The sequence below is a fragment of the Sceloporus occidentalis genome, unplaced genomic scaffold, assembly GCF_023333645.1.
Source record: "Sceloporus occidentalis isolate IW3139 unplaced genomic scaffold, rSceOcc1.0.p SCAF_1, whole genome shotgun sequence".
Classification (NCBI taxonomy): domain Eukaryota; kingdom Metazoa; phylum Chordata; class Lepidosauria; order Squamata; family Phrynosomatidae; genus Sceloporus; species Sceloporus occidentalis.
This window is the reverse complement of record NW_028316981.1, coordinates 21,400,936-21,427,960: the sequence shown is the minus strand read 5'-3', so window position 1 is coordinate 21,427,960 and position 27,025 is coordinate 21,400,936. Positions and strand designations below refer to the sequence as shown.

Below are 27,025 nucleotides of genomic sequence, written 5' to 3'. Positions count from 1 at the left end.
TAAAAACAACAAATTTCCCATGCAATATAAAGGACTTGAAAGACCAGGAACTAATCCTTGTTTCTGAGCAAACACTGCTGCACAATCATAGTGACACTGTAATCCCAGACTGTATCACTTGTATGTCTTCAAGTCATTTCCACTTATGGTTACCCTAAGGTATTGCTTATTCTTGGCAATATTTGGTCAGAGGAGGTTTGCGATTGCCTTCCCCTGAGGCTGAGAATATGTGACTTGCCCAAGGTCATCCAGTGGATTTCATGGTTCAGCTGGGAATCGAACCCTGGTCTCCAGATTCGTAGTGCCACACTCCAAGCATTATGCTTTGCTGGCTCCATCAAGTTGTCTGTGGTTTACAGTGATTCTCCAACCTGCTGTGATTCTGGAATTAAGCAAGGTTTGTTTAGTTCTGGGACTAAGGTGGGAGGGCTGGACTATATGTTTCAGCCAAATATAGTTCTACTTTATATTCCCTCCCTGATCTCCCTTGTTCTGCTTTACCTGTCAGATACCGGCTGCACTTTGATCGGGAGAGCAAAGAAGAAATAGAGCGGAGGAAAAAGATTTCCCGAGAAAAAATCTTAGAGCCTGTGCCAGAAGAAGAGACAGAGGTGGACATAGAAGATATTTACAAGACCGGCTCAGGTGAACAGAGGGAGGGTGAGGGAGAAGAGTACCTTCCTGTGCCTTGGTTTCTCCCATCCCTTGTTCTTAATGGAGTACCTCTCCTGGCAGCAGCAAAGACATTCTGCCCTTTTGGGAAGAAAGCACAATTTGTATTGAGGAATTTTATGTGATCTGAAAATGAACCTTGCAGAAAGGGACTCTTAAAATTCAATTTAATTCCTACACAGTATGCTCATCTATAATAACAAGGTTGATCCAATAATCATTGTGTTCAAGTGAGTGGCCAAAGGGTTGCCTTGGGGCCTCATACAGTATGCAAAGGCTGTTATTTCCTAGATTGTACGCCATAGGCAGGTTTACTCTTTTATATTTATTGTTTTTATGTACAGCACTGTGCAAATCTATAGCTCTATATAAATTAATAATAATAATAACAATAATAATAATGTTTTGCAAGCTCCAGATCCTCAAGATTCACCCATGTTCTACTCCCAAAGTATGGATTTTTTTTTCCTTCTGGAAGCCTCCAGGACTGGCAGCTCAGATTTTAAATAGGTTGTAGTTTTCAGGAAAAAAACATTCTTCTCAAAACCAGAAATGGACTTTTGACCTCTTGAATTTCTGTTTTGTTTTTCAACTTTGTCAGTTGGTGTTGCTTTTTGAAAGTCCTAGGGGTAGAAAGTTGCCCCCAGACTCACCACAGTTAACCTGTCACTGTCCTGACTTTGTGACAGAGTTCATAGTGCTTTAATTCTCTAATGGTACTTAAAAGAGAAGTGTGTCACTGGGAGATTATGGGGTTAAAAGCCCCAGTTGTGAGCTAAATCGAGTGGTGGAGATTGCCCAGTCACCCCACACCCCTTGGAAGGGAGATGAAGTAAAACCAAGAGTTCTCAATGAGTGTGCCAGTGTCAGAGTAAAGGGCTGACTATATCCATTTCTCCCTCAGCTTCCCCAAATCAGAAAGGTGAGAGGAAAGTGAGCCATGGAAGTGCCCTTGTTTCTCCCAGTTACCCTTCTGAGTGGGGCAAGGCAATGAAGAAAGATGGGGGGGGGGGGGGGAAATGAAGCACTCAGTGCTGGCTCTTTGAGAGCTGACTGTGGTTGATCTACACTGTAGAAATAATGCAGTTTGACTCCACTTTAACTGCCACAGCTCCATCATACAGAATCCTGGGATTTGTAGTTTTGTGAGACCCCTGCACTCTTTGGCAGAGAAGACTGCAAACTTTGTAAAACTTCAAATCCCAGGATTCCATAGCATGGAGCTACAGCACTTAAAATGGTGTCAAAGTTGTTATTTCTACAGTGTAGATGCAGTCTGAGTCCCACTCGTGATGTTGGAAAAATCTGTTGTGGAACATATTGAGTGAGGATTTCAAAGTTCAGCCACCATGGAATCCTAGGAAGAATTATTTTTCTGAATGTACACAACCTCTTTAGATAACCAGTCCAATTTTCTAATCTGCAGGATTTACAGATGTATTGATGGCATTTTTACCCTCAATATTTTGCAACTTTTTAAAATGGTAGTGTGTTGGTGCAGAAAGGAGGGAGATAATCAATGAGATCAAGTTTTTCCCTTCCTTCCCTCTTTCCCTTAGCAGCACTCTATGACTAGCCTGAAATCCTCCCAGAATATATATACAGAAATACAGAGGATTCATGTGGCATGCAGAATTATGTCTCTTTGTTTGCATGCATGCTGAAGACAGGCAGCTCAGAAGCTGTCTTCCAAATCATCTGTTGCAAACCTTAAGAATCATAAGGTTGTGGTGGAGGAGGCACATGGAAAATATGTCAATCTCCCAAGACACCTTGTTACTGACCTCAAAGTGGTTATTGTAGAGGACCAGATATACATCAAAAGGATATTCATTGTGCTGAAATACAATTCTTTAAAGTGTCATAGGCCTCTTTGGCTCCTTCAACCTCTTGATTGCTTTACAATCTGAGGAAGGTTCAAGTGAGGTAAATTGAGAAACAGTGTTCAGCATAGATCAGTGTAATGAATTTTTCCACTAGCATTGTGCAGGAACAGGATTCCAGTGAAGCTTTGTCCATATGTCCCAGCCGGTCCTTACTTTCTCTTGTTCTCAGTATTGGATTTTCCAAAACGCCCACCCTGGAGTTACCAGATAACCAAGGAGCAGCTATTGGCCCGAGAGGAGAAGTGCTTCCGGGAATATCTAGAGAATATCTATGCTACATTCCAACCAAGCCAGCTAAGTTACTTTGAGCACAATCTGGAGGTGAGCCTTTCAGAGTTTCAAGGGAAAACTTGGGTTTCAGGTGGTGTGGTATTCTTTTAATCAGTCCACTTTTTAATCTACCTTCTTAAATATATGAGACAAAATGTGACTTAGCATGTTCATATCCAAAGAAATTTTAAGTGTCTTTGGAGCTGGTATTGATGAGATACCAGTTCTGATCTCAAGAGAACATACAACTTCCCTATTGAAACAGCTCTCCTGGCTGCTGGTTTGTTTCTGGGCACAATTCAAAGTGCTGGTTATGACCTCTAAAACCTTATATGGCTCAGGTCTAGGCTATTTGACAAACCGTATCTCCCTGTATGAGCCATCCAGTAATCTGTGATCAGGAGAGACCCTTTTCTCAGTCCCACCACCAACTTAAGCATGGTTGGTGGGATGGTGAGAGAGAGCCTATGCAGTGGCTACCCCTGGAGTCTGGAATTCCCTTCCCAGGGAGGCCAGAATGTCCCCATGGTTGTTGGCCTTCTGTGGCAGGCTAAAACCTTTTTATTCTCACAGGCTTTTAGATCAGAAAGTTCTTAAAGAATGGGCTAGGGGATGCTGTAGTTTAAAGAGCTTTTCTCTTTTGAAATTGAATTTTACTCTTCTACTGTGTGATCCATTTTAATACTATATTAGCTTATTTTCATGCTCACTTTTTGTTTGTTTTTAATTGTATTTTTCATTTACATCAAGAGCCTCTTTGAGTCCCACTTTTGGGGAGAAATGGGGCTATAAATAAATATATTGAGGAGTGGAAGGAAAAGCAGCAGCAGCAGCAGCAGCTTTGTAAAAGATGTAGCTGAAGGAGCTGAGAAGACCAAAGTTAAAATGGAGTGCAAAATTCAGAGCTTTTTAGGGTACCTTTTTGTTGTTGTAATCAAGGGTGTAGTTATAGGGAAAACAAAACATTGGCACCCCTCCCTCCATATAAGAATTCTATCCCAAAAGAAATTTACCTTCGGTCCCCAAATTTCTAGCATTGCAGTAACTTAAAATAGCTGAACATTTAGAAATACAATTTTGGCATATGAAGTAAAGGGGCAGGCAAAATGGCTAAGGGAATGCAATCACAGCAAATGCAAGAGTTTTATTTGTGCCTGTTTTTCAGTGTCTCACTTTCTTCAATGCTAGAAGTGTGAGGATGGTCAGAAAATTTCATTAACAGGACATAATTCTTATTTGGCCTGACAAAGCACTTATTCCTCCTTCTCATAGCTACTCCCCTGTGAACCACAGCTTCCAGAATCCCTGAGCCAGCACAGATGAATAAATGTACTGACTGATGGGCTCAGTGGGACAGGAAAAATGGCACACAGATCTTATCTTCTGTTTTCTTATCTTCTGTTTTTTTCTCATAGACCTGGAGGCAGCTGTGGCGAGTACTGGAAATGTCAGACATCGTGTTGCTCATTACAGACATCCGGCATCCGGTAAAAACCCCTTCGTATGCTGTTGATCATTTGACTGCCTGTTCTTGCTGGCCTCTATTCACACAGGCTGTTGGCTCAGTTTAACAAATCCTTTCATGTGCTTGGACTCACCAAGCAGGAGGCCTGTATCTACTCCTTTAAAGAATTCAAGCAGAAAATAAATCTATGAAAGCTTCTGGTTATTTAGTAGAATCTGGTCCTCTTTTTATACAACTCTTGAGTGAAGTGTATAAAAGCACAATATTAAACAATACCTGCATTCACAGAAACTTCTCTTCATAACAATCCTGTGCATGATTTAAAGATGGCCAGAAACAGATGGGCTTAAAAAGCTAGCTTTTGTGTGGCTTGGGTACGTGTCGGCATGTGGTTGCTGCAGCCCTGGCTTTGGACCGTCCCTTCCTGCCTATCTGTTTCACCCCTAAATCTCCTAGAATTCCCCAAGGTTATTCTGGCTGCAGGTTTAGGGCCTGTTGTCGAAAAGGCAACTTTTCTGAACTCTGGGGTAACAGTTAGGATGAATTCCTAATCACAGTTTTCTTGAAACAAATGTTTAAACCTGGGAGTTACTGTCTTGAAACACAGGGGGCTATTTTTCTTCTGACAATTTGGAATGCTTTTTTAAAAATCTCCTTCCATTGGTTTAGTGTTCCCTTCTGTAGCTGCTGGTTTGTGTTTCATATGTTCTGCCTTTAAGGTTTCAAATCACACAGAGTCTTTATTCACCAAGGGTCAGCAAACAGCATTTTAGTGATACCTGGTGACAGAACCTAGCATTACAATACATTGCTGTAGTAAATGAAAAAAGCAGGAATTCACAACCCAAGGGCTTCTAAATGTTAGACTGCAAATGTAAGACGCTCCAAGAGAAACATTTGAAAATGAATGGCGTATAGTGAAGGCCTATTTAAACAAAGCAGAATAAGAGATTTTTTTCTTTTTCTTTAATGATATATAGTGATTAAAGAATAAATTTATGCTGCATGAGAGGGAAAGATGTTTTCAGTGAAGATGAGTTCTTACAGCATATTTAAATTAAGAATATGTACATATTAAATTTAGAAACTATACTTTTGTTAGCTAAAGAGATAATTATATTGCACAACAGGCAAACAGAGATACTTATATTACACAACAGGCATGCAAATAAACTATTTAATGTATATGATATAGAAATATAATTTAGAGAAAAGTAAAAGGAATGTTTAATTGATTTGAAAGAGATCAGACAAATCAGGAAAGGAAGTTATTATGGCTAGATCTATGTTTTAGAAATGTCTTGTTATGTTTGTGTTGGGTGTATGGTTTTCTGTTTGTTACGTGGTTATGTTTATTAATATTGTTTCAAAACTAATAAAAATTATTATGGAAAAACAAAAACAAATGTTAGACTGCACTTTCAGTAGCCAGCATGGCAGTCAGTCAGGGATTATGGAAGTTGTGACCCAGAAACATCTGCAAGACACAGTTTGCCCATATGTGAACTGGAAAAAAGGAGAAGACAGCACTTAATACCCACAGTTTCATTGCTGCATATTTACATCAGCACCCCTGGCATACAAACAGGTCACCAGTCATAGAAGGAGGTGTTTAGTATTTTAAACAGCAGATGAGTTTTCCTTGGCAAACTGTTAAGTCTCTCAGGAAGTATCCATATTTGGGTGGGCAATTTGTGGTGCTCCAGATGTTGCTTGAGTGCAGCTCCCATCAGTATAGTCAACATGGTCAGCAGGGAGGGATGATGGAATTTTTGCAACATCTGAGGAGCCAGCAATATGGGAGAGGCACATGTTGCCCACTCACACACCCACACACCCAAATCTATCTGACTGAAGGAGAAGTTGGTGTCTGTAAATATACAGTGGACATGCTCAAGGGAGTTTTGGCCAGTTTTGCCACTTAGTCACAGCCATTCTCCACATATTTACTGAAATAATTATAATGCCTTGATGTAACAGACATGCAAGAATAAAGCAGAAAATTTACCTTTTCTGCAAAACAGAAATGGCCCAAAGACAAGCAATTACTGTATGTAGATTGTTTGACAGCAAGTCCATCCCTCACTTGGCACTCAGCTCTAATCATATCGTCATGTAGGGACAAAAATGAAGTAAGGCTTACCATGTTCCTAGTTCTCACTCTAGAGGTCTCATATTATGTCCTCTCCCATTTATGATCTTTCCTATCCAGGTCATCAACTTTTCTCCAGCTCTCTATGACTTTGTGACCAAGCAGATGAAGAGAAATCTCATCCTTGTACTGAACAAGATTGACCTGGCACCTCCAGCCTTGGTGGTGGCCTGGAAGCACTACTTCAGGAATCGGTTCCCTGAGGTACATGTGGTCTGTTTCACCTCCTACCCGCAAAATGACCAAGATCCCAGTGCAGGTACTTCTGAATTCTTGTAATGCTTCTTGGGCAAGTCACATGCTGTCAGCCTCGGGGAAAGGCAATGGCAAACCTTCTCTAAACAAATCTTCCAAGAAAACCCCATGATATTTTGCCACATTATGTTCCGCGCCTGGCCAACGTATGCCCAGGAGAAGCTTTTTTTTTTAACAATAGGAAATGAGCCGGGCGTTTTTAGAAAAGAAATTTCCTGAGTCCAAACCTTAGGGTTGCCATAAGATAGAAGTGCAATGTGAAGGCACACAGCAATAACAACAATGCCTCATGGCCACCATGGGATGCTGTGTCCAGTGCAGCTGTTGTTATTTGTCACAGGTTTTGATCAGCATAACACTGGGGTAATGTAACCCTGAATTCTTTCATATTACTTCTTCTATGCAGGCAGAAAACCGGAGGCTCTAGTGTGCTTAAAATTTTCTTACTGACTGCCTGTCAGCATTCTGTCCCAAGCAAGTCCCTTCCCATGCATCAGAACGGCTGGCAATATCAGGGATTAATTTTCCTTGTTCAGAAGCAATAAATCAGTACACAAAGAAGCAATAAATTTACTCCCCATCCTGTTAGTTCAGGGTAACTACCACTGTCTGCAAGAAGATGAAGCTCTGAGAACCATTGCTGACTGTTTCATACTACTATTTGAAGGTCACTGTTTTACAGTGAACTCAGCTCAGCTCTGCAGAAGTAATAGCCAACTGACATAGCTGTTTGCAAAAAGACAGCAGAGGAATTTGGGATTCTTTCCTTTTGCAATTAGTGATGGTTATCCCAGATAGTAAACTGTGAGTTTTGAGCCTTTAAATATACCCTGGGATGAGAACACGACCTACTCATGGAGGTAGCTAATTAGACCTCTTGTGCACAAACTGGACCCCCAGCTTGTCTGCTGCCTCAGATGTGGTGAAGCCACTATATTATTGTAGATGTTTGAAGTAAGCTTCAGCTGCTAGTCCAGTCAGGTTCCACACAGTCTGTTCCTTCACCTCAGGCTGCAAAATACCTTGGATCAGTCCAGAATACCTTACAGGATCTCAGTAAGATGGAAAAAATGTCTGCCTAAAATCTTCAGAAAATGGTTGAATGTTAACTCTTTTTCCTTTCTTTTAAGTTTCTCTATCAAGTCTCTCTCTATTTTCCCCCTTTCCCTTTTTTCCCTAATTTCCTGTTGAATGAATAAACCCCTTACTACCGCTTTACTCACGTCCCAAATGGTGCGCATTTCCAAATTATCCGACATGTTCTCTTGGAAGTAATATTTTAGTTGTTGTTTTAGTTTGAAGACTGTATCTTCATCTGACAATAAGTGCTCCTTTAATTTCCATGAATATTCCCTTCTAGCTTTATTGAAAGTTAGTTCCACCGGAGAATGGTCAGATAACAATCTGGGCAAAATTTCAATTTTTTGAATCTCTTTACACATTATCTTAGAGAGTAAAATAAAATCAATCCTAGACCAGGATTTATATCTATTTGAAAAGAAAGTAAAGTCTGTATCCTTCCAGTGGAGTGTTTGCCAAATGTCTATCAAGTTTAGATCTTGTATTAATTCCATTGCACTTTGTGGAAGTTTACCTTGATATTTTTTTTTCTTATGAGATGATCTATCTATTAATGGGTCGATAACCCCATTCCAATCTCCTGCAATTATTACCTTTTGATAATCATACTCAAGGATTTTTTTGTGTAGTTTTTTATAAAATTTGGACTTGTGATCAAGGGGGGCGTATACATTTAGCAGCATGGCTTTTTCATTTTGGATTACTACTTCTACAGCTAGGTAGTGACCATCTTTATCTGCAAATAACTCTTTTGCTGATTTTGAGTTTTTTACATATGTCGCCACTCCCTTTTTCTTTTGTCTTTCACTGGCGGCTACAAATACTTTCCCTAATTTAGGTTTATCTAAAAGTCTTTTGTCTTTTTGTTGAATATGTGTTTCTTGTAGACAGACAAAATCCTCTTTAAGTTTGTACAAAAAATGGAAAATTTTACTTCTTTTAAATTTTGAATTTAAACCATTCACATTCCATGATATTAATTTACAAGACATCTTACACCAAAGTAAAGTTAACTCTTACTTTTTTTTTCCTTTCAAAAGAGAAAAAGGAAAAAAAATTCCCCTTCTTATTCTTTTTCTTTTCTTTTTCTTCTTCCTTCCCCCCCCCCCACCCTATCTCTTCCCCTTTCTTCTCCTTAATTTTTTCCCGTTATCCTGTCTCTTTCCTTTTTTTTTTGTCTCGTTCTTTTGTGTTTCGTAGGGAGGGAATTTTCCACAGAATGGAAAATTAATCCAGGAAGGGGAAAAACTAAGATATCAATTAGACCAAAATGCCACAAAGGAACTGCTTAATAAATCCAAGTATATAAAACATTACCATTTCGAAAATGCGAACAAAACTGGAAGATGGCTGGCAAGAAGAATTAAGGAAGAGAGAGAAAAAAATCTAATAGTAAAGCTAACAATCAATAAGAAAGAAGTAACACATCAAAAAGAATTAAAAAATGTGGTAGCAGAATATTTTGAGAATCAATTCCAAATTAAAGAGGAAAAGAACAATCGTCAACAAGATATTTTACAATATTTGAGGAAAGATTCGATCCCCATAATTCCCGATAAAGCTTTAAAAGAGTTGAATGCAAAAATTACAATAGAAGAAATTGATAAAGCAATCAATAACTTAAAGGATAATAAAGCTCCAGGTCCAGATGGTTTATCTGCAAAGTATTATAAAACATTTAAAGAAATTCTATTAATTCCGCTATTTAAAACATTTCAAGAAATTGATTTAGGTAAATATTCACTATCTTGGGAAAACTCACTAACTTCACTGATACTGAAAGAAGGAAAAGATCCATCAATATTGATGGATTGAGTAGTTACCGTCCCATTGCTCTTCTCAACCAGGATTATAAAATCTTTGCTTCAATTCAGGCTGAACGTTTGAAAAAAATATTATCTGAATGGATAAATGAAGATCAAGCAGGCTTTTTACCTGGTAGATATTTAAAAAATAATATTAGAACGGTACTGGATATTCTGGAATATTGCGACCATAATACTAACCAAAGAGTAGGTATGGCCTTTTTAGACCTTGAAAAGGCCTTTGATATGGTAAAATGGGATTTCATGAAAGAAGTATTAAAAATAAGTGGAATCCAAGGAAATTATATGAATCGGATTAATATGATTTATAATAAACAGAATTCCCAGATAATTGTAAACGGAGAAAAAACAAGGCCATGTAATATTAATAGAGGCACAAGACAGGGGTGCCCTCTCTCTCCTTTACTATTCTTAATGGTGATGGAAATGCTAAACAGAAGAATAAGAAGTGATGTCTCAGTTCAGGGGATTCAAATTAACAACCAAACATATAAACTTTGTGCCTTCGCAGATGACCTTGTAGTTTTTCTAGCAAACCCTAATCACTGTATAAATAAGTTACAAGAGATTTTGGACGATTTTGGAACAATAGCAGGATGTAAAGTTAATAAAAGTAAAAGTGGAATTCTGATTAAAAATTTATCACTACAAGAGACGGAAGATCTTAAAAGTAAATCAGAAATCCAAATTATAAAACAGGTTAAATACTTGGGTATAAGAATCTCAGGAAAAAACTCTGAGCTATATGAAAATAACTACATTTATACTTGGAAAAAAATTAAAGAAGATCTTAAGAAATGGAATAGACAGCAGTTTATGTTATTGGGCAGGATTGCATGTATCCAAATGTGTATACTGCCCAAAATGCTCTTTTTATTCCAAACAATACCAATATTGAATAATAAGAAGCCATTTCATATCTGGAACAGAGATATCGCGAATTTTCTGTGGCAGGGGAAAAGAGCCAGAATTAAGTTTAAGGTAATGTGCGATTGTAAGGAAAGAGGGGGTCTAGGTTTACCTAATTTAGAAGTGTATTTCAAATCTTGTGCATTGACATGGATCAAGGACTGGATCCTTTTACAGAATAAAAAAATAATAGATTTAGAAAGCTTTAATCTAACAATGGGGTGGCATGCATATTTGAATTATGAAGATTGTAAAGAAAGGAAAGAAATTAACCAACATTATATTAGAAAACCACTTTTCAAAGTTTGGAATTCCTATAAAAAATATTTCTATACAAAATTCCCAGGATGGCACTCCACCCAAGAAGCACTTCACAAACACCAGAATATAAAAAGAAAGCATTGGATTTGTTATAACGATGTACTAATTAAAACACCAGGAGGGGTAAGAATCAAAACAAGAGAGGAATTAGAGAATGAAGGAATTACAATTCACTGGTTTAGCTATAAACAAATTGTAGAGGAATTTAAAAAGGATAAAAAAACCTATGGTTTTGAAAATGAAGGGAATATCATAGATAAAATATTGACAGGAGGGGAAAAACATATGATTTCCAAATTTTATAAGATTCTCCTAAGGATTGAGATGGAAAATGAAGTTGTGAAAATTAATACGTTGAAGTGGATGCAAAATATTGGAAACAATATATCAATGGATTGTTGGGAAAGATCATGGTCAAACACTTATAAATTTTCAAAGTGTAACAATTTAAAGGAAAATTATTTTAAAATGTTCTTTAGGAGTTATTTAACACCCATTCAATTGGCAAAAATTAAAAAATCTAATAATATCAATTGTTGGAAATGCAAAAAAACCCCGGGCTCGTTTTTTCACATGTGGTGGCAATGCAAGGTAGTAAGGAAATTTTGGAAAAATATATTTAAGAATATTACAAATTATATGCAAAAACATGTGCCCTTCTCACCGGAACTCTTTCTATTGAATATAATCGATCCCGATATACTAAAGCTGAATCGAGATTATTTATATGATAACGGCAGCTAGAAATGTGTATGCCAAATATTGGAAGAAACCTTACGGTCCCCCAATTAAAGAATGGGAAGCAAAAATACATGAGTATGCAATAATGGACAACCTATCAATGTTATCACTTGGCAGAACAGTGCAACAGTGTAAACGCAAATGGAAATGTCTGTTAGAAAATTAAGAAAAAGAGGTTCTTTTTTTATTTATTATTATTATTATTATTATTTTCTCTTTGTAAAATTTAAGATATGTGTGCAAATGGAAAACATCTCTTTCCTTACTTTTTTTTAATATGGAATATTCAAATATGGAAAATATGATTTGCTGGATTATTTCAATGTAATATCAATATTTTCTGCTTTGTATGAACAGAAAACTCAATAAAAATTATATATATATATATATATATAAAAAAGAAAATGGTTGAATGTTAGGGCAAAGAGGACAGGACAGATAGGCCGATGGTCTAAATATAATATTTTAAACCATATCCTAAAGCAGGGGTGGGCAAAGTGCCATTCCCCAGGTCTTCTTTTTGGTCCTGAGAGCTTCTCCCAGGGGTCAGTTTTTATGCCCCTACACAACCTCTAGGGAGTGTGTGTGTGTGTGTGTGGGGGGGGGGGTAATCTGCCACATTTCTTCCCCACAGCTGTTTTGGGCCTAGGAAATCCCCTTTTAAAAACTTCTGGGTCATTTCTTGTTGTTTAAAAAAGCATCTCTTGGGCTTACATTGGCCCAGGGGAGGCAAATAGTGTGACAAAAATACATCCCATAAAGGGTGTTGGGGGGGCGTCTCTGGGGACAAAGGATTTATCTATCTGTCTATATATCCAACCATCCGTCTATATATCCATCCATCCATCCATCCATCCATCCATCCATCCATCCATCCATCCATCTATCTATCTATCTATCTATCTATCTTTCTATTGATAGGGTTTTATGGCTCTCCAGAATCTCCTGGGGGACAATGCTGCCCCCTGACACTCACCCATCCCTCTTCTAAAGGAAAACTTACTTCCACATCATTCTGCCCATTAACTCGTATCCAGAGCTTGAAAATATCCCCCAGCATCCTCTGTCAGGAATAGCCAGTAGCTATGATGACTGGGAATTTCTGGGAGTTGTAGTCTAGAAAAGTATATTTTCCTGACTTTGGAATTGTCTCCCAATGCTATCCTGCATAGGGTTGCCGGAGTGAAAACTGGAGAAGGCTCCTGTGCCTTTCATGGTTGTGCAGAAGAGGGAATTTCAGCAAGTGTTCATTGTTACCTGGTTGCATGAATAGCAACACAGGAGCCCTCTTTAGTTTTCAGTCTGGCAACCCTAATCCTGCAGGAGCCTCCCTCAGAGTAAGGCAAGTGGCAGTCTGAAAGAGGCAGTCAAATTTCCTTCCTAAAGAGGCATGTTTGGTACCTACCTTCTTAGACTGTAGGTTTAAAAATCTTACAGATTTTTAAACAACTTAGATTTTTTAAAAAAACAATTAAAATATTTTAATACATGGTAAACTGTCTTCAGACCAGGGGATGAAGGTTGGTGTACAGTTTTCACAGACAAATAAATAATTCCACCACTATCTGCTCCAGACCCTAGCCAAGACATTTTGCTGCCCGAGGCAGAGCAGCAAATGGCAGCCTCCTTACCCCCATTTAGGTCACATTTCATAGTACCCAAAGCTAGCCAAGTTATTTTGGTACATGAGGCAGAAAATCCCATAAGCACTTTCCCTCATTCTTGGCAGAAAAAGCGAGGACACATTAATAACAAATGAAGTAACATTTGCTCTCTTTTCATAGCACCTCATATTTGTTGCTCGAGGCAGCTCTTTTACTCTGCCTGATGGTGCAAACTGGTCCTGATCTGATCCTTTTTTCAGAGCTCAGGAAGCCTTTTCCACCACCCTCTTATTGGTATATTTTGTGGTGAAAGTTGAAGAGGCTGGTTGGTTTTCCTTTTTCTAATTTCCTACTACCATCCTAGGTCCTACTGCATTTTACAGAGGTGGGGAACCTCAGGCTCTTAGGCCAAATCCAGTCTTTCTGAGGTGCCAGTCCAACTTTTGGGCTTCCCCAGATCGCCATGCCCTTTCCCATGACATCTTCATCATCATCATTTGGTGGTTTCCCACTTTTTATTTGTACAGTATTATCTCATTCTAGAAAGTGGTTGTTATTGTTGCTATATTTATTCATATCCTGCTTTCCCTTCAGAATTGGGACTGAAAGCAACTTACAATTTAAAACCACAGTAAAATTAAAAATATATAAAAATGACCATTAAAATAGAATTAAACTTTTACAATATTAAAACTGATCACTTATTTTTTAAAAAATAATACAATGAAAAAAGATAAAAGCACTTTAAAACCACACACTTTAAACAGGTTGAAATGCCTCTCCTAAATTTCAGTTATTGGTGGTAGGCATTTCAAGCTAAAATATGCTGGTATATTGGGCTCTATCCTTCTGCATTTGGCCCTGCCCACCAGAAGAATGCAGTCCACAGGAATGTCTATGGAACTCATTTTGGCTGTCAGACTGAAAGATGCTTCCCAAGCTTGTTTTAGGAACAGGTTTACTGGTTCTTCTCCACTAGACCCCACACTTCTTCCAAACCCGGGATAGGATTATGCATCCTCTGTCCCAGTCCTGACTCCTCATTTGTTTGTACTCTATGTTTATGTATACAGTGGGCCATAATAATAATAATAATAATAATAATAATAATAATAATAATAATAATACTGTTTATTTCTAGCCCGCTTTTCCAAAGATCAAAGTGGGTTACAACATGGATACATCAAACAGTATACAATATAAAACATACCAAGTTAAAAACATCATAAAAAGCATCCCAATAAAACATATACAATTTCCAAAAATAAAACCAGAGAAACAAACTAGCCGAATAGCAACTGTATATCGGGGGAGTAAACAGATGTCAAGACACATGGGGGAAAGCTTATTGGAAGAGATAGGTCTTAAGTTCCTTCCTGAACTGGTCAAGGGAGGTGACAGAGCGGAGGTTGTCGGGAAGGGAGTTCCAGGTCTGCGGGGCCGAGACAGAAAATGCCCTTTGAGAAGACGAGATATATCTCGTCTTGGGAACCCTTAGCAATTGCTTCCCGACCGATCTAAGAGTGCGGGGCGGATTATATGGGGAGAGGCGGTCCTCCAAGTACCCTGGGCCCAAGCCATTTAGGGCTTTATAGGTAATAACCAACACCTTGTATTGCGCCCAGAAGTGAATGGGCAGACAATGTAGATCTTGCAAAATAGGTGTTATATGGCTGGTCCTGGAGCTACCAGTGACCAGCCTTGCTGCCATATTCTGCACTAATTGAAGCTTCCGGGTTTGGTACAAGGGTTGCCCCATGTAGAGCGCATTACAGAAATCCAACCGAGAGGTTACCAGAGCATGTACCACCGTTTCAAGGTCCCCCCGGCCCAGGTAGGGTCGCAGCTGGCGTATCAGCCGAAGCTGATAACAAGTGCTCTTGACCGTCACATCCACCTGAGATGTAAGGTGGAGCGACGAGTCCAGAAGCACCCCCAGACTGCGAACTGAGTCCTTCAAGAGGAGCGTGACCCCATTCAGGACAGGTGGTCAAATATCCTTTCCCGGACCAGGAGAACCTATCACGAGTACTTCCGTTTTCTCTGGATTCAAACTGAGTCTGTTTTCCCTCATCCAGCCCATTACTGACTCCAGACAGGCATTGAGAGAAGAGATGCCATCCCTAGTCACTGCATCAGTCGGAGACACAGAGAAACATATTTGGGTGTCATCAGCGTACTGATAACACCGCGCCCCATGTCTCTGGATGATCTCTCCCAGCGGTTTCATGTAAATGTTAAATGTTATTATCCGCCGGGGTTTGGTTCCAGGACCCTCCATGGGTACCAAAATCCATGGATAGTCAAGTCCCAAATACAATGGCATAGTAAAATGGTGTTCCTTATATAAAATAGCAAAATACAGGTTTGCTATTTGGAATGTATACTTTTTAAAAATTATTTTCAAGCTGTGAATGCTTGAATCTGTGGATAAAGAATCTGTGGATATGGAGGGTCAACTGTATAGGTAGATATGTGTGCGTTTGTGTGTATGCGTGTGCATATGTATCCTGTGTTTTTCCTGAATAGGAACCAAGGCAACTCACAACTTAAATTTGAACATGGTACATGAATTAAACATTCAGCATGGAGTAGTGGTTTGAGTTGAACTATTTTTTTCCCTTCTCAGTGTTTAAGAAGCGCCGGAAGCGCCGCAAAGGGTGGAGTACAGCCATGGGGCCTGAACAATTGTTGAACGCCTGTGAGAGCATCACAGCTGGCAAAGGTGAGATGCTTTCTTTTATTGTTCTGTGGAGCTGTCCAGATCTTGGGAGCCTTCACTTTCTTAGACTATAAACCTCAGAATTTCCCAGCCAGCATGGTCATTGGAGGGTTCTGGGCACTGTAATCCAGAAACACAACTTTTCCAAACTTTGCTATTACTTTCAAACCAGGGCTAAACCAGGGCTAAAATGCTTCTCAAGGTCAGCATTATTTTTGTTTGTTTTTAAAAAAGAAGAGCTGCCAGAGCTCAATTTTGCTTATAAGCTCCCATCTTATAAGAATGAGAAATGAATTGTAAAAGTGCTAGTCTACACACTGGGAGTAAAGCCATTCCAATAAAGGTCTGGTACAGAATACATTTACCTTCCTGTTAGCCAGTAGTATGTCTCACTTACTTCAGCCAAATCAAACTAGGGTTGTTAATAGCAGGATCTGGCACAACAGTAACAAGCATCCATAACTTTATAACCTTTCATTTTGGAGCCTGGATCTAAGGCCTGACTATTGTGAGTAGTTTTTGTTGATGCTGGGTCTTAGTTTTGGATTATTTGGTGACATCGCTCTCTTTTTCTGCAGTGGACCTGAGCAGCTGGAAGGAAAAAATTGAGCGGGATGCAGCCAGTGCCTGCCTGCCTCTTGAGGACTCTGAAGACTCTGAAGATGATGACGAAAGTGCTGCGGTGCTGGTAGAGCACCAGACAGATGTGGCTATGGAGGCTGGGGGATTCTGCCAGGAAATCTACAAAGATGGAATCTTGACGATAGGCTGCGTAGGTGAGGAGTGTGCCATCTGCCAGCAGGCAAAACCATTCAGGAAAGGCTGGTACTCCAAAAGATGGGTATTAATAACAATTGCTTCAAAGAAGTAAGTTTTCTCATATTGCTCCAGAAGCACCAATACTAGAACATGGGAAAACTTCCAGAACCCTCTTGGAATAAGACAATAAAATGGTTGGATACCATAAATAGCACAAGCCTATATATGAGGAGTGAGAATAAGTTGTGCTCCCAGATATGGTTGGACTGCATATCCCAGAAGGCCAAGCTAGCTTAAGCAGTGGTGAGGAGTGCTGTGAGATGCAGTCTCGCAACATATGGGAGACAAAGGCAAACTCCCCTGAACAAATCTTGCCAAGAAACCCTTGTGATATGTCCATGTTAGGGTTGCCATAAGTTGGAAATGACTCAAAGACACACAGCAACAATAATGGTTGCAATGGCAGGCTAATATTGGAGAGACTTGGGTTCAGTTTTCTTATTAGAAACAGAATAAAAACTGGAAAGCATGTATTCACAGTAGAAGAGTTAAAGGAAATGAGGCGGGATCAGTTTTCCTATTAGCCATGATAATTTGGTGGGTGAACTCAAGCCAATCACTGTCTTTTTGCCTACTTCACAGAGCTGTTCTGAGAAAATAATGAGGATGGGTGGGAGAACTGAATATTCAGCCTGGAGCTCCTTAGATCAAAATATAGTTGGTAATACAATGCAGCCTTGGTATTTACTGGGATTTGGTTCCAGCACCCTCCGTAGATAACCAAAATCAGTGGATGCTCAAGTTCTATTATATACAACAGCATAGTAGAATAGTGCCCCTTATATAAAATGTTAACATCAAGATTTGCTTGTTTGAAATTTATTTCTATCTTTCTTGGACCAACCCAATGATTAAGCTTTTGAGTACTTCAGAACTCTTTGTTAGACAAGATGGTAAAGAAAACGAACTAGTGACAGTGGCGACTGAAAAAATAGCTGATGTTGATATCTATGGAGTTTGCATTTAGTGAACAATCTGAAGCCAGAGTGTGGGAGGAAGTTACATACAATAAGATTACATTTAAGTGAGTACTGCGATGGCTTTTGATTGCATCCTGGACTGTCCTTGGAACTGCTAAAATGAAGTTACAAATAGTGGTTTATTCCCTCCATGTTTGAAAACATAAAACCAACCTCCTATCCAAATCAGCCAATATTCTGATGCAGTAGAATATGCCTTACTCCTATGACTGAGATAAAAAAAGAACCGCAACTTTGTTCAGATATTGTGGTTTCTGTATCAGCTGACAAAATGAAATGAACTGGCTACAATCCACAGCAGTGGGAAAGAGGAGGAAAAAGATAACATGAACAGTGGAATTATTGTGATTACTTTTTCTGAACTACAATAGCTCACATCACATTACATCACTGATCATAGAATCATAGAATAATAGAGTTGGAAGAGACCACAAGGGCCATCCAGTCCAACCCCATTCTTCCATGCAGGAAATCTCAATCAAAGCATCCCTGACAGATGGTCATCAAGCCTCTGTTTAAAAACCTCCAGGGAAGGAGATTCCACTACATTCCGAGGGAGTGTGTTCCACTGTCGGACAGCTCTTACTGTCAGGAAGTTCTTCCTAATGTTGAGGTAGAATCTCTTTTCCTGCAGCTTGCATCTATTGTTCTGGGTCCTGTTCTCTGGAGCAGCAGAAAACAAGCTTGCTCCCTCCTCAATATGACATCCTTTCAAATATTTAAACAGGGCTATCATATCACCCCTTAACCTTCTCTTCTCCAGGCTAAACATCCCCAGCTCCCTTAGTCGTTCCTCATAGGGCATTGTTTCTAGGCCCTTCACCATTTTAGTTGTTCTCCTTTGGATACGCTCCAGTTTCTCCACATCCTTTTTGAATTGTGGTGCCCAGAATTGGACACAATATTCCAGCTTGGGCCCGATCAGAGCAGAATAGAGTGGCACTATTACTTCCCTTGATCTAGACACTATACTTCTATTGATGCAGCGTAAAATCGCATTGGCCTTTTTAGCTGCCACGTCGCACTATTGGCTCATGTTCAACTTGTGGTCTGCTTGGATTCAACTGTCTTAGGACTTTATCACACAGGGGTGGTAAATCACAATTACAGCAGTACAATAATGTCTTTGACTGGTTCTTATGACATGACATTGTGTCTCTCCTGTTGCTGCTTCGAATTTTAATCAGTATGTAGAGAGATCTTGTAGCACTTTTGAGACTAATTGAAAGAAAGAAATTGGCAGCATGAGCTTTCGTAGACTTCAGTCTACTTCCTCAGATGCATTTGGTGGAGTGGAAGACAGGCACAGACATATATATGCCATTGGTATGTGAGGATGTCAATTCAAATTACAAACCCTTTGTGTATGGAAATGATGCAGCCTGGAAGTCCTCTGATTTTGTAGGAGATATTGATAATTATATTAAGCAGAGTGTAGCATGCCGCAGTGCAATATGAGCTTCTGATATAAACCAGAATAGAAATATGCAAGATGCTCTGGTAAGGTTTTAAAAAACAATATTTATTTCTTTTTATTGCAAGAAATCCATCAAAATAGAAAAGTAGATGGACAAAATAAAGTTACCTATATTTCAGCAGAAGAGTCCCTGATGCTGACTCTCATATGTGTGTGTGTGTGTGTATGGCTGCATCCACACTGGAGCAAATAACCCAGTTTGGCACCGCTTTTACTTCCCTGGCTCAAGGCTATGGAACTCTGGGAGTTGGAGTTTGTTGTGGGCCCAGAGTGGAGCGGAACCAGGGAAAAACTAAAAGAATCAACAATGATCTCTTCTCTTTCTGTCACGGCATTGCTTCTGGCCTTTTTGAATGTCTGGGTGGGAAAATAGCTGTATGCTCTGCCATCATTTTCCTCTCTCTCCTCCTTTACATCCCTTATTACATGCCCCTAAGCTTTACTCTTGACTTATCCATGTATTATATCAAAATCCATAATTTTGGCCCCCCAAACCTGCCCTCAACTTATACATGAGGTTGACTTATAGATGAATACATACAGCACTTATGATTTGGCTTCACCTCCATTTTTCTGGTCTTGCTTCTCCATATCAAGCCAGTACAGCACAGTGATGTAATAACTAGAAAGTTGGACTGGGAAGTTGCAAGATCCAGGTTCAAGTGCTGAGGGAGTCTTGAAGCTCACTGGGTGATCTTAGGCTGGTCACAGTCTCTCAGCCTGACCTCTCTCAGAGGGTAGTTGTGAGGATAAAGTGGGGAGAAGGGGAGTGATGTACACCACCTTTTGCTCAGCAAGGAAGAAAGGTGGGCTGTAAATGTAAGCAGTAAAAATTCCTTGCTAGTGACCTTAACTCCTTAAATTCTTTTTTTCTCAGTCAGCCTATGTTCCTCTGCTTCCCTTCCCTTGGGAACTCTTCCCAGTCTCTCTTCCTGCTACATGATATTGGGGTATATCAGGGTGGACAACTGTGGAAGACTAAGAATCGGCATTTGGAAAGAAAAATTGAAAGAAAAATTGCTGACCCCTGGGACGCCCCATAGGCCACCAAAACAACCCTGACATGTGGGCCTATGGGCTGCACTTTGCCTCTGTGGTGTAGTGGTTTGAGTGTTGGACTACAACTCTAGAGACCAGTGTTTAATTCCCATCTTGGGGATGAAATCCACTATGTGACCTTGGGCAAGTCACATGCTCTCAGCCTCAGGGGAAGGCAATGGCAAACCTCCCCTGAACAAATCTTGCCAAGAAAACACCATGACAGGATTGCCATAAATTGAAAACAACCTGAAGGCACACAGCAGCATTGTTCTCTATGAAGTGGCCTCCCTGAATGTTTCTGTGGTGTTACCCTCTCCCTTCCCCCATGTTTCCCTTTTTTGCAAGCTGTCTTTCGATTTCTTCTCATAGTCTACCTTTGCACCTTGCAACCAAGCTTTAAGTCAGGTGTGGAAATGATATGCCCCTCCAGATGTTGCACTGCAACTCTCATCTCTAGAACTGAACGTTTCTTACACCTCCTTTAAGCATCATGGGAATTGACCACATTGTCCCTTCCCTCTTGTTCTTTCAAGCTCCTTGCAAGTGGGGACTAGCCTGCCTTGTGCAGGAAAGGGGAGGCATAAGTAAATATTCAATTAAGTGATTTTAGGCCTTCTCATCTTACTAGATGCAGAAAATTTAGACCACAGGCATTCTCAGCAAAAGATAGCTCTGCCTCTGGAAGTAGTAGTGGTTTTGATAAATGGTAGGGTTTGGGTGGGAGGAGGGTGATTTCCTGAAGGTGACTGTAATTGACAAACACTTTCTGAATAATTTCAAATGTGTAAAATATCAAAAAGAAAAAAGCACCATAAAAACAGCTACAAAAATGACACCCAACAACTTAAATACAGACACATACACAAAATAATCATTACACATGTGACACACATACACACATACTTTGCCTTTTTAAATAATAGATTAAAAAAAAAGCTTTATTTTTACCCCGCCCCTCTGTCAAAAGACAATCAAGGCGGCGTACAGTTAAAAAGTTCATACAATATACAATATCCCAATTATTCCCCCCTCCCCTAAAACATCAGTTAAACACATTAATGATTAAAATAATCGAAGGCTTTCATGGCTGGCATCCATAGTTTTTTGTGGGTTTATTGGGCTATGTGGCCATGTTCTAGAAGTGTTTATTCATGATGTATCACCAACATCTGTCACTGGCATCTTCTCTTAAAATAATCAGAGACAAAGTGGGATGGTGGATTCAAATGGTGGCAGGTTTACTATTCAGGAAAGGTCTGCCAAAAGAGCTCTGTCTTTGACAGCCTTTTTAAAACTGTAGAAGCTGGTAATATGACGGATGTCCTCTAGCAGGCCATTCCATAATCTGGGAGCAGTTGAAGGGAAGGACCTTTGAATAACTGCAGTCAACCTGGTCTTTATAGGTTGTAGTAGATTCTTCCCAGTGGACCTGAGTGTTTGGGGTGGATTATATGGAAGAAGGCGATCCCATAGATAGGTTGGACCCAAGCCATGTGGGCTTTAAAGGTCATTAGCAACACCTTGTACTGTGCCTAGAAACTGATAGGCAGCTGGTGAAGCAATTTCAAAATAGGTGTTATGTGGGTCACTTCTGGTTTTTCCAGTGACCAACCTGGCTGCCATGTTTTAAACTAACTCAAGTTTCTGGACTAACTTGAACTCAACTGAAGTTTCCCCTCTTTCCAGGTTTCCCCAACGTGGGCAAGTCCTCACTCATAAATGGGCTGGTGGGCCGTAAAGTAGTGAGCGTCTCCCGCACTCCAGGCCATACCAAGTACTTCCAGACCTACTTCCTGACACCGACGGTCAAACTGTGTGATTGCCCTGGGCTCATCTTTCCCTCTTTGGTTGAAAGGAAACAGCAGGTAAATGTGTACAATACTGCTTATTACTGAGGGAAAAGCAGAGAAGGGAGGGTGTGAAGATACTGTACTTAGAGCAGATAGATGTTCCCATGAAAAAATGCATTCTGGGAACTGAGAATCAGCATAGGAGAGGAAAGAGGTTGGGCTCAGGTGCAAGAACAGATGCATGATTTCTCCTCAGTAGTGGGAATAGGTACTGGGTTCTGGCTGGGTATAACGGGGGGCAATGTTTCTGTAGAGCAAGGGCTGTGAGTCCTGTGGTCCTCTAGATGTTCCTGGACAGCAACTCCCAGTAGTCTCAGCCAGCATAGTGAGGAGACTTGTAGCCCTACAACATCTGGAGAACTTCATGATTCCCATTCCTGTGCTGATTTAGTTCAGGGAGGAAAGTCTTGCAGCCCCCTAGTTGATGTTGGATTGTAGCTCCCAACAGCTCAATCCAGTTTAGCTAATGGCGAGGAATGCTGGGGGTTGCAGTCAAACAACAGTTGGAGTGCTTCTTGATTCCCATCTCTGTTGTAGCACTTTCAGTACATGTTTTCAAGATTGGGGCATGTTTCTAAGTAGAGATGTATTGGATTGAACACACAAAGCTGCTTTATACTACAGTCGGCCCTCCATATCCATGGCCTTGAGACTGTACTGGCCCCTCTGAGACCCGTCTCCTCCCCAATCCTTTCCCTGGGCAGCCCAAGGAATGGATCAGGGAAGAAAAGACAAGAAGTGCCTTGACCCCTCTGAAACTCTTCTCCTCCCCGATTCGAGAAAAGGATGGGGAGGAGAAGGAGCAGGGAGCCAATTAAAGGGACAAGATGGTGGGGGGGGGGGGGGAAGGAGCACACAGCCCTACTTCTCTTCCCCCCATTCACCCCTCCCTTTAACTGGCTTCTGAGTGGGATGCAGTGTTATTCGCATTTTTTCCATATTCACAGGGGTCTCATTTCCCCTAACCCCCACGAATATGGAGGGAGGACTGTATATGTCTTATAATTTGTTCATCTAGCTCAGTATTATGTTACAGCAGTGAAAAAAACCATCTAGCCCACTTGCCTAGTCCAGGCCATTGGTACTCTTAATCCAGCCCCAAATGGGTCTAAATCTGGCCCTGTCCTATCTGCATTCCAAATGGAGAACAAGATGAACAAGGCAAGGGATGATCCTTCTGTTTACTCTGATCCTTACACATTTTTCTTCACAGTCCAATAGAAAATATTCGTCATCCAAAGAGAAGTGTGGTATTCCACAGCAAATGGCAGACACTCTTCGGGATTTCATTCCTAGGGATGTTTTAAAGCCTTGTGTGGAGATGCTAGAAATTCAGCAAGGGATAGTTGCATGTAGAGCATGTGCTTTACCACTGAGTCATAATATGTTTCCCTCTGCTTGTGCTTTCAGTGGAAATGCAATGTAATGATTATCCTTACTCTGGCTTCTTAGTTTGCCAACTACTGGGTGACAGATGGATTCTGCACCTCCAGCAATTGACATGTCCTTCCTCTTATGTTCTTTTTAGATCCTGGCTGGTATCTACCCAATTTCCCAGATCCAGGAACCCTACACATCTGTGGGTTACCTAGCCAGTCGAATTCCAATTCAGGCATTGCTCAAGCTGCAGCATCCAGATGCTGAGCACGGCAAACCTGAGCCCCCATGGTGTGCCTGGGATGTTTGTGAAGGTAAAATGGCTGCCTATACTGTACAAGAGTGTTGCATTATAATTAGGAGAAAGTTCGGTCTAGGTATATTGGGTTCAATTTTTTTTGTAACACCATATCTCGTTTAAGCCTGGGCTGAAAAAAGAGGCTACAAGACGGCCAAGGGAGCCCGCAACGATGTCTATCGAGCTGCCAATAGCCTTCTCCGCTTAGCAGTGGATGGGCGCTTCTGCATCTGCATGCGACCTCCAGGCTACACTGCACACAAAGGTAGGCAGAGAGCACTGTACCAGTTTACCTAGTGGGGAGAATAGCAGCCTGAGGTTGTGTGAAGGGGACACATGTACCTGATGTGGGGTGGGTGCGAGAAACCTGGATTTGTTAGGTCACTCTTTTGAGGGAGGCAGTGTTAACTTGGAAATCTTTGAGGCACATTCAGACATAGAATCATAGAATTGTAAAGTTGTAAGAAACCACAAGGGCCATCTAGTTCAACCCCCTGCCATGCAGGAACTCTCAATCAAAGCATCTCTGACAGATAGCCATCCAGCCTCTATTTAAAGACCTCTAAGGAAGGAGACTCCACTACACTCGAAGGGAGTGTGTTCCACTGTCGAACAGCTCTTACTGTCAGGAAGTTCCTCCTAATATTTAGGTTGAATCTCTTTTCCTGTAGCTTGCATCCATTGTTCCAGGTCCTGTTCTCTGGAGAGGCAGAAAATAAGTTTGTTTTCTGGAGCAGCAGAAAACAAGACTATTGGTTGCCATAGTTTTTTGTGGGTTTTCTTCGGAGATGCCAGCTACAGCTACTGGCAAAACATCAGGAATAAACTCTTCCAGAACATGGCCACATTGCCCAAAAAACCCACAAAAGACTATGGATGGCAGCCATGAAAGCCTTTGACTTCAAATTGGTTGCCACTTTTAAAACCTGAATTACTTAAAGGACCACCACCTTCTGTTTGTTCTTGCATTTCTAGTGAGATGAACAAGACAGGCATTCTTGCACATCTTGTTTCTCTTGATGAAAACATAATGTGGGCCTAAATGCTTCAGTCTGTCCCAGAATCCTCCAGCCTGAATGGCCACTGGGATTTCTGAATCAAAACAGTAACATTTCCATGCTCATCTTTCTGCTTTTGCACAGGAGGGTGCACTAGATCAGAGTTAGGAAGACTTCAACAGACCCTTTCAATTTTGTGGCAGTACTTACCACCCTGGACAATCCTGCCCCAGATCAGGGCCCCCCACTTGGGCAGTGCTGTGATACTGACAACCCTTTCTCCTTCCCTGCAGCCATGTGGGAGCATCACATTGAAACCGCCGAGATGGCTGCCTTGCAGTCAGCTCATCGCCATGATGGTCAGCACAGCTCTGGTGAGGAAGAAGAGGCAGAGGAGGAGGAGGAGGAGGAAGATGAAATCTCCAGCTCTGGAGAAGAGGAGGATGAGGAGAAAGATCGGGATGCTGATGAAGAAGGCGAGGAGGAAGAGGAGCTGCTCTCTGTGCCCAAAAGTGGGCACAGCCAACATCTTCCTTCCAGGAAAGGAAAGCCATTGGCTGGCCGGAACTTGTTTGCTTTACTTGGGGAAGATGAATGTTAACAGCTTTTGCTACTGGTTAAACTGAGTGGGTGGCCCTCTCCCCCTACCCATCCCAGCCACCCACCTGAGTGAATGCCCAACACCCAGAGCCACTGTATATCAATAAAGGTGATGTTTATTTCCTGACCCATCTCCATGGCTGTGGAGAGGGCATGGGCGTGTGTGTGTTAAGGCATAAAACAGAAGATTATCCTATCTTATCATGCTGTCTTAACAGTGGCTTCACGGGCAGTTCTGGAGAGCTCGTGAAAAGAACATGAAGTTCTGAGGCATCCCCTGTGCTTTGACAGACAAGGGCAACCCAGTGCCCTCAAGATTTTTTGGACTATAACTATTATAATCCTTGACCGTCGACCTTGCCAAGCAGGGATGGGCAACTGCCTGGGGGCCAGGGGCCAGTTTTCCTCTCCAGAACCCCTGTATGTTGCACCCGTCCCCATGAAGCCAAATATCTTTGTTTTCCTTTGCACTCTCTCTCTAAATGGTGACCGAAACTCCCATTACATCAGTTTCTGCCACCTTTGAGAGGGATTACAGAAGAAACGGGGGTATTTGGGGGGTAGTATCAGGTTGTGGGGGTTTGGTGGAAGTTTTTTTTTTTAATGTAGTCACATGGGGGGGGGGGTTCTGTGTGGTTTGGCAGTAAACATTGCCTGAAAATTTTGCCACAAAGATTATTTTTTTAAAGGATTATTTGGAGGGGGGGTTGCAGAACAGGGATCACAGAAATGAGATTCAGGGGCTGTACTTTGCTCACCCCTTGGAACTGTGGCATTAGGAGGGACAGGAGAGATCACTTCTAGTCCAAGAGCAGGAAACATCAGGCTGCATGTAGCCCTCACTTATTTTTGCAGACTCAAGACACATCCTCCATGCTCAAAAATTTGTTTTCCAGCCAAAAAAGGAGACTTGCTCTACCTAGAAGCCACCATTCTGTTTTTAAAAATGGCAATTTCCTCCCTTGCACTTTGTTTTGCCTGGAAATATGTTTTATAAAGCCACATGTGTGGTCTTTTCACCACACAAGTTTCCTTTGTGTGTATGGCAGATTCCTGGACAGAAATGTCCCTGGCCCACTAGAGCAGCCCCCCACATCACATTTTTAGACCCTGAATGTAGTTACATGTGATTGCTTAAATACCTCAGGAGGCCTGAGGCAGTCTGTCCTACCTGCAGATTTAGGACATGATGGAAGCATAACATCTGGCAGCACAAACAGTGTGACCCCCAACAGTGATGCCCAACATGTTTGGATCTTGGTTCCATTGTTAATCCATTTCAAACTTGTCATGAACTAAAACCAACTGCCTTTCAAGGGATCTCTTCTCCTTCATGAATTGCCTGCACACTTTGATCACACTAGCAATGTAGGACAGGGTCTTCTCAGTCACGGTGCCCAGACTAGAGCTTTAACTTTTATCCAGGATAATTATTTTATCCAAATAATACCCCATTATTAACCACCCTAGTATAATCTTTTGAAAAATGCACAAGAGCACTCCTGTTTAGGTTTTAAACTGTTAAGAAATGTTTCTCAATTATGTGATGTGTTAACTTAAAAAGAGGAATTTGTTCTTCATAGTTTTAATACAGGGCTGGGGAACCCAGATTTCCCACTCCTGATTTAGAGCAAGGCCCCAGGTTCAATTCCTTGGCTCCACTAGGGAAAGGATTGTGCAGA

At 41.0% G+C, this 27,025-nt stretch overlaps 1 protein-coding gene across 3 annotated transcripts in view; it reads left to right on the top strand.

Annotated features, from left to right (window-relative positions):
* GNL1 (G protein nucleolar 1) overlaps nucleotides 1–25,470 on the top strand; it is a 47,244-nt gene extending 21,774 nt beyond the window's left edge. For all 3 annotated transcript variants that reach the window (XM_089515644.1, XM_089515634.1, XM_089515653.1), the window contains exons 3-12: nucleotides 509–645; nucleotides 2,728–2,879; nucleotides 4,244–4,315; nucleotides 6,506–6,704; nucleotides 15,811–15,906; nucleotides 16,482–16,679; nucleotides 21,907–22,085; nucleotides 23,599–23,761; nucleotides 23,870–24,010; nucleotides 25,037–25,470. In XM_089515644.1, coding sequence (XP_089371770.1) covers nucleotides 509–645; nucleotides 2,728–2,879; nucleotides 4,244–4,315; nucleotides 6,506–6,704; nucleotides 15,811–15,906; nucleotides 16,482–16,679; nucleotides 21,907–22,085; nucleotides 23,599–23,761; nucleotides 23,870–24,010; nucleotides 25,037–25,344 — 1,645 coding nt within the window. In that variant the 3' untranslated portion in view covers nucleotides 25,345–25,470. The remainder of the gene's footprint in view (nucleotides 1–508; nucleotides 646–2,727; nucleotides 2,880–4,243; nucleotides 4,316–6,505; nucleotides 6,705–15,810; nucleotides 15,907–16,481; nucleotides 16,680–21,906; nucleotides 22,086–23,598; nucleotides 23,762–23,869; nucleotides 24,011–25,036) is intronic.
* The last annotated feature ends 1,555 nt before the right edge of the window (nucleotides 25,471–27,025 follow it).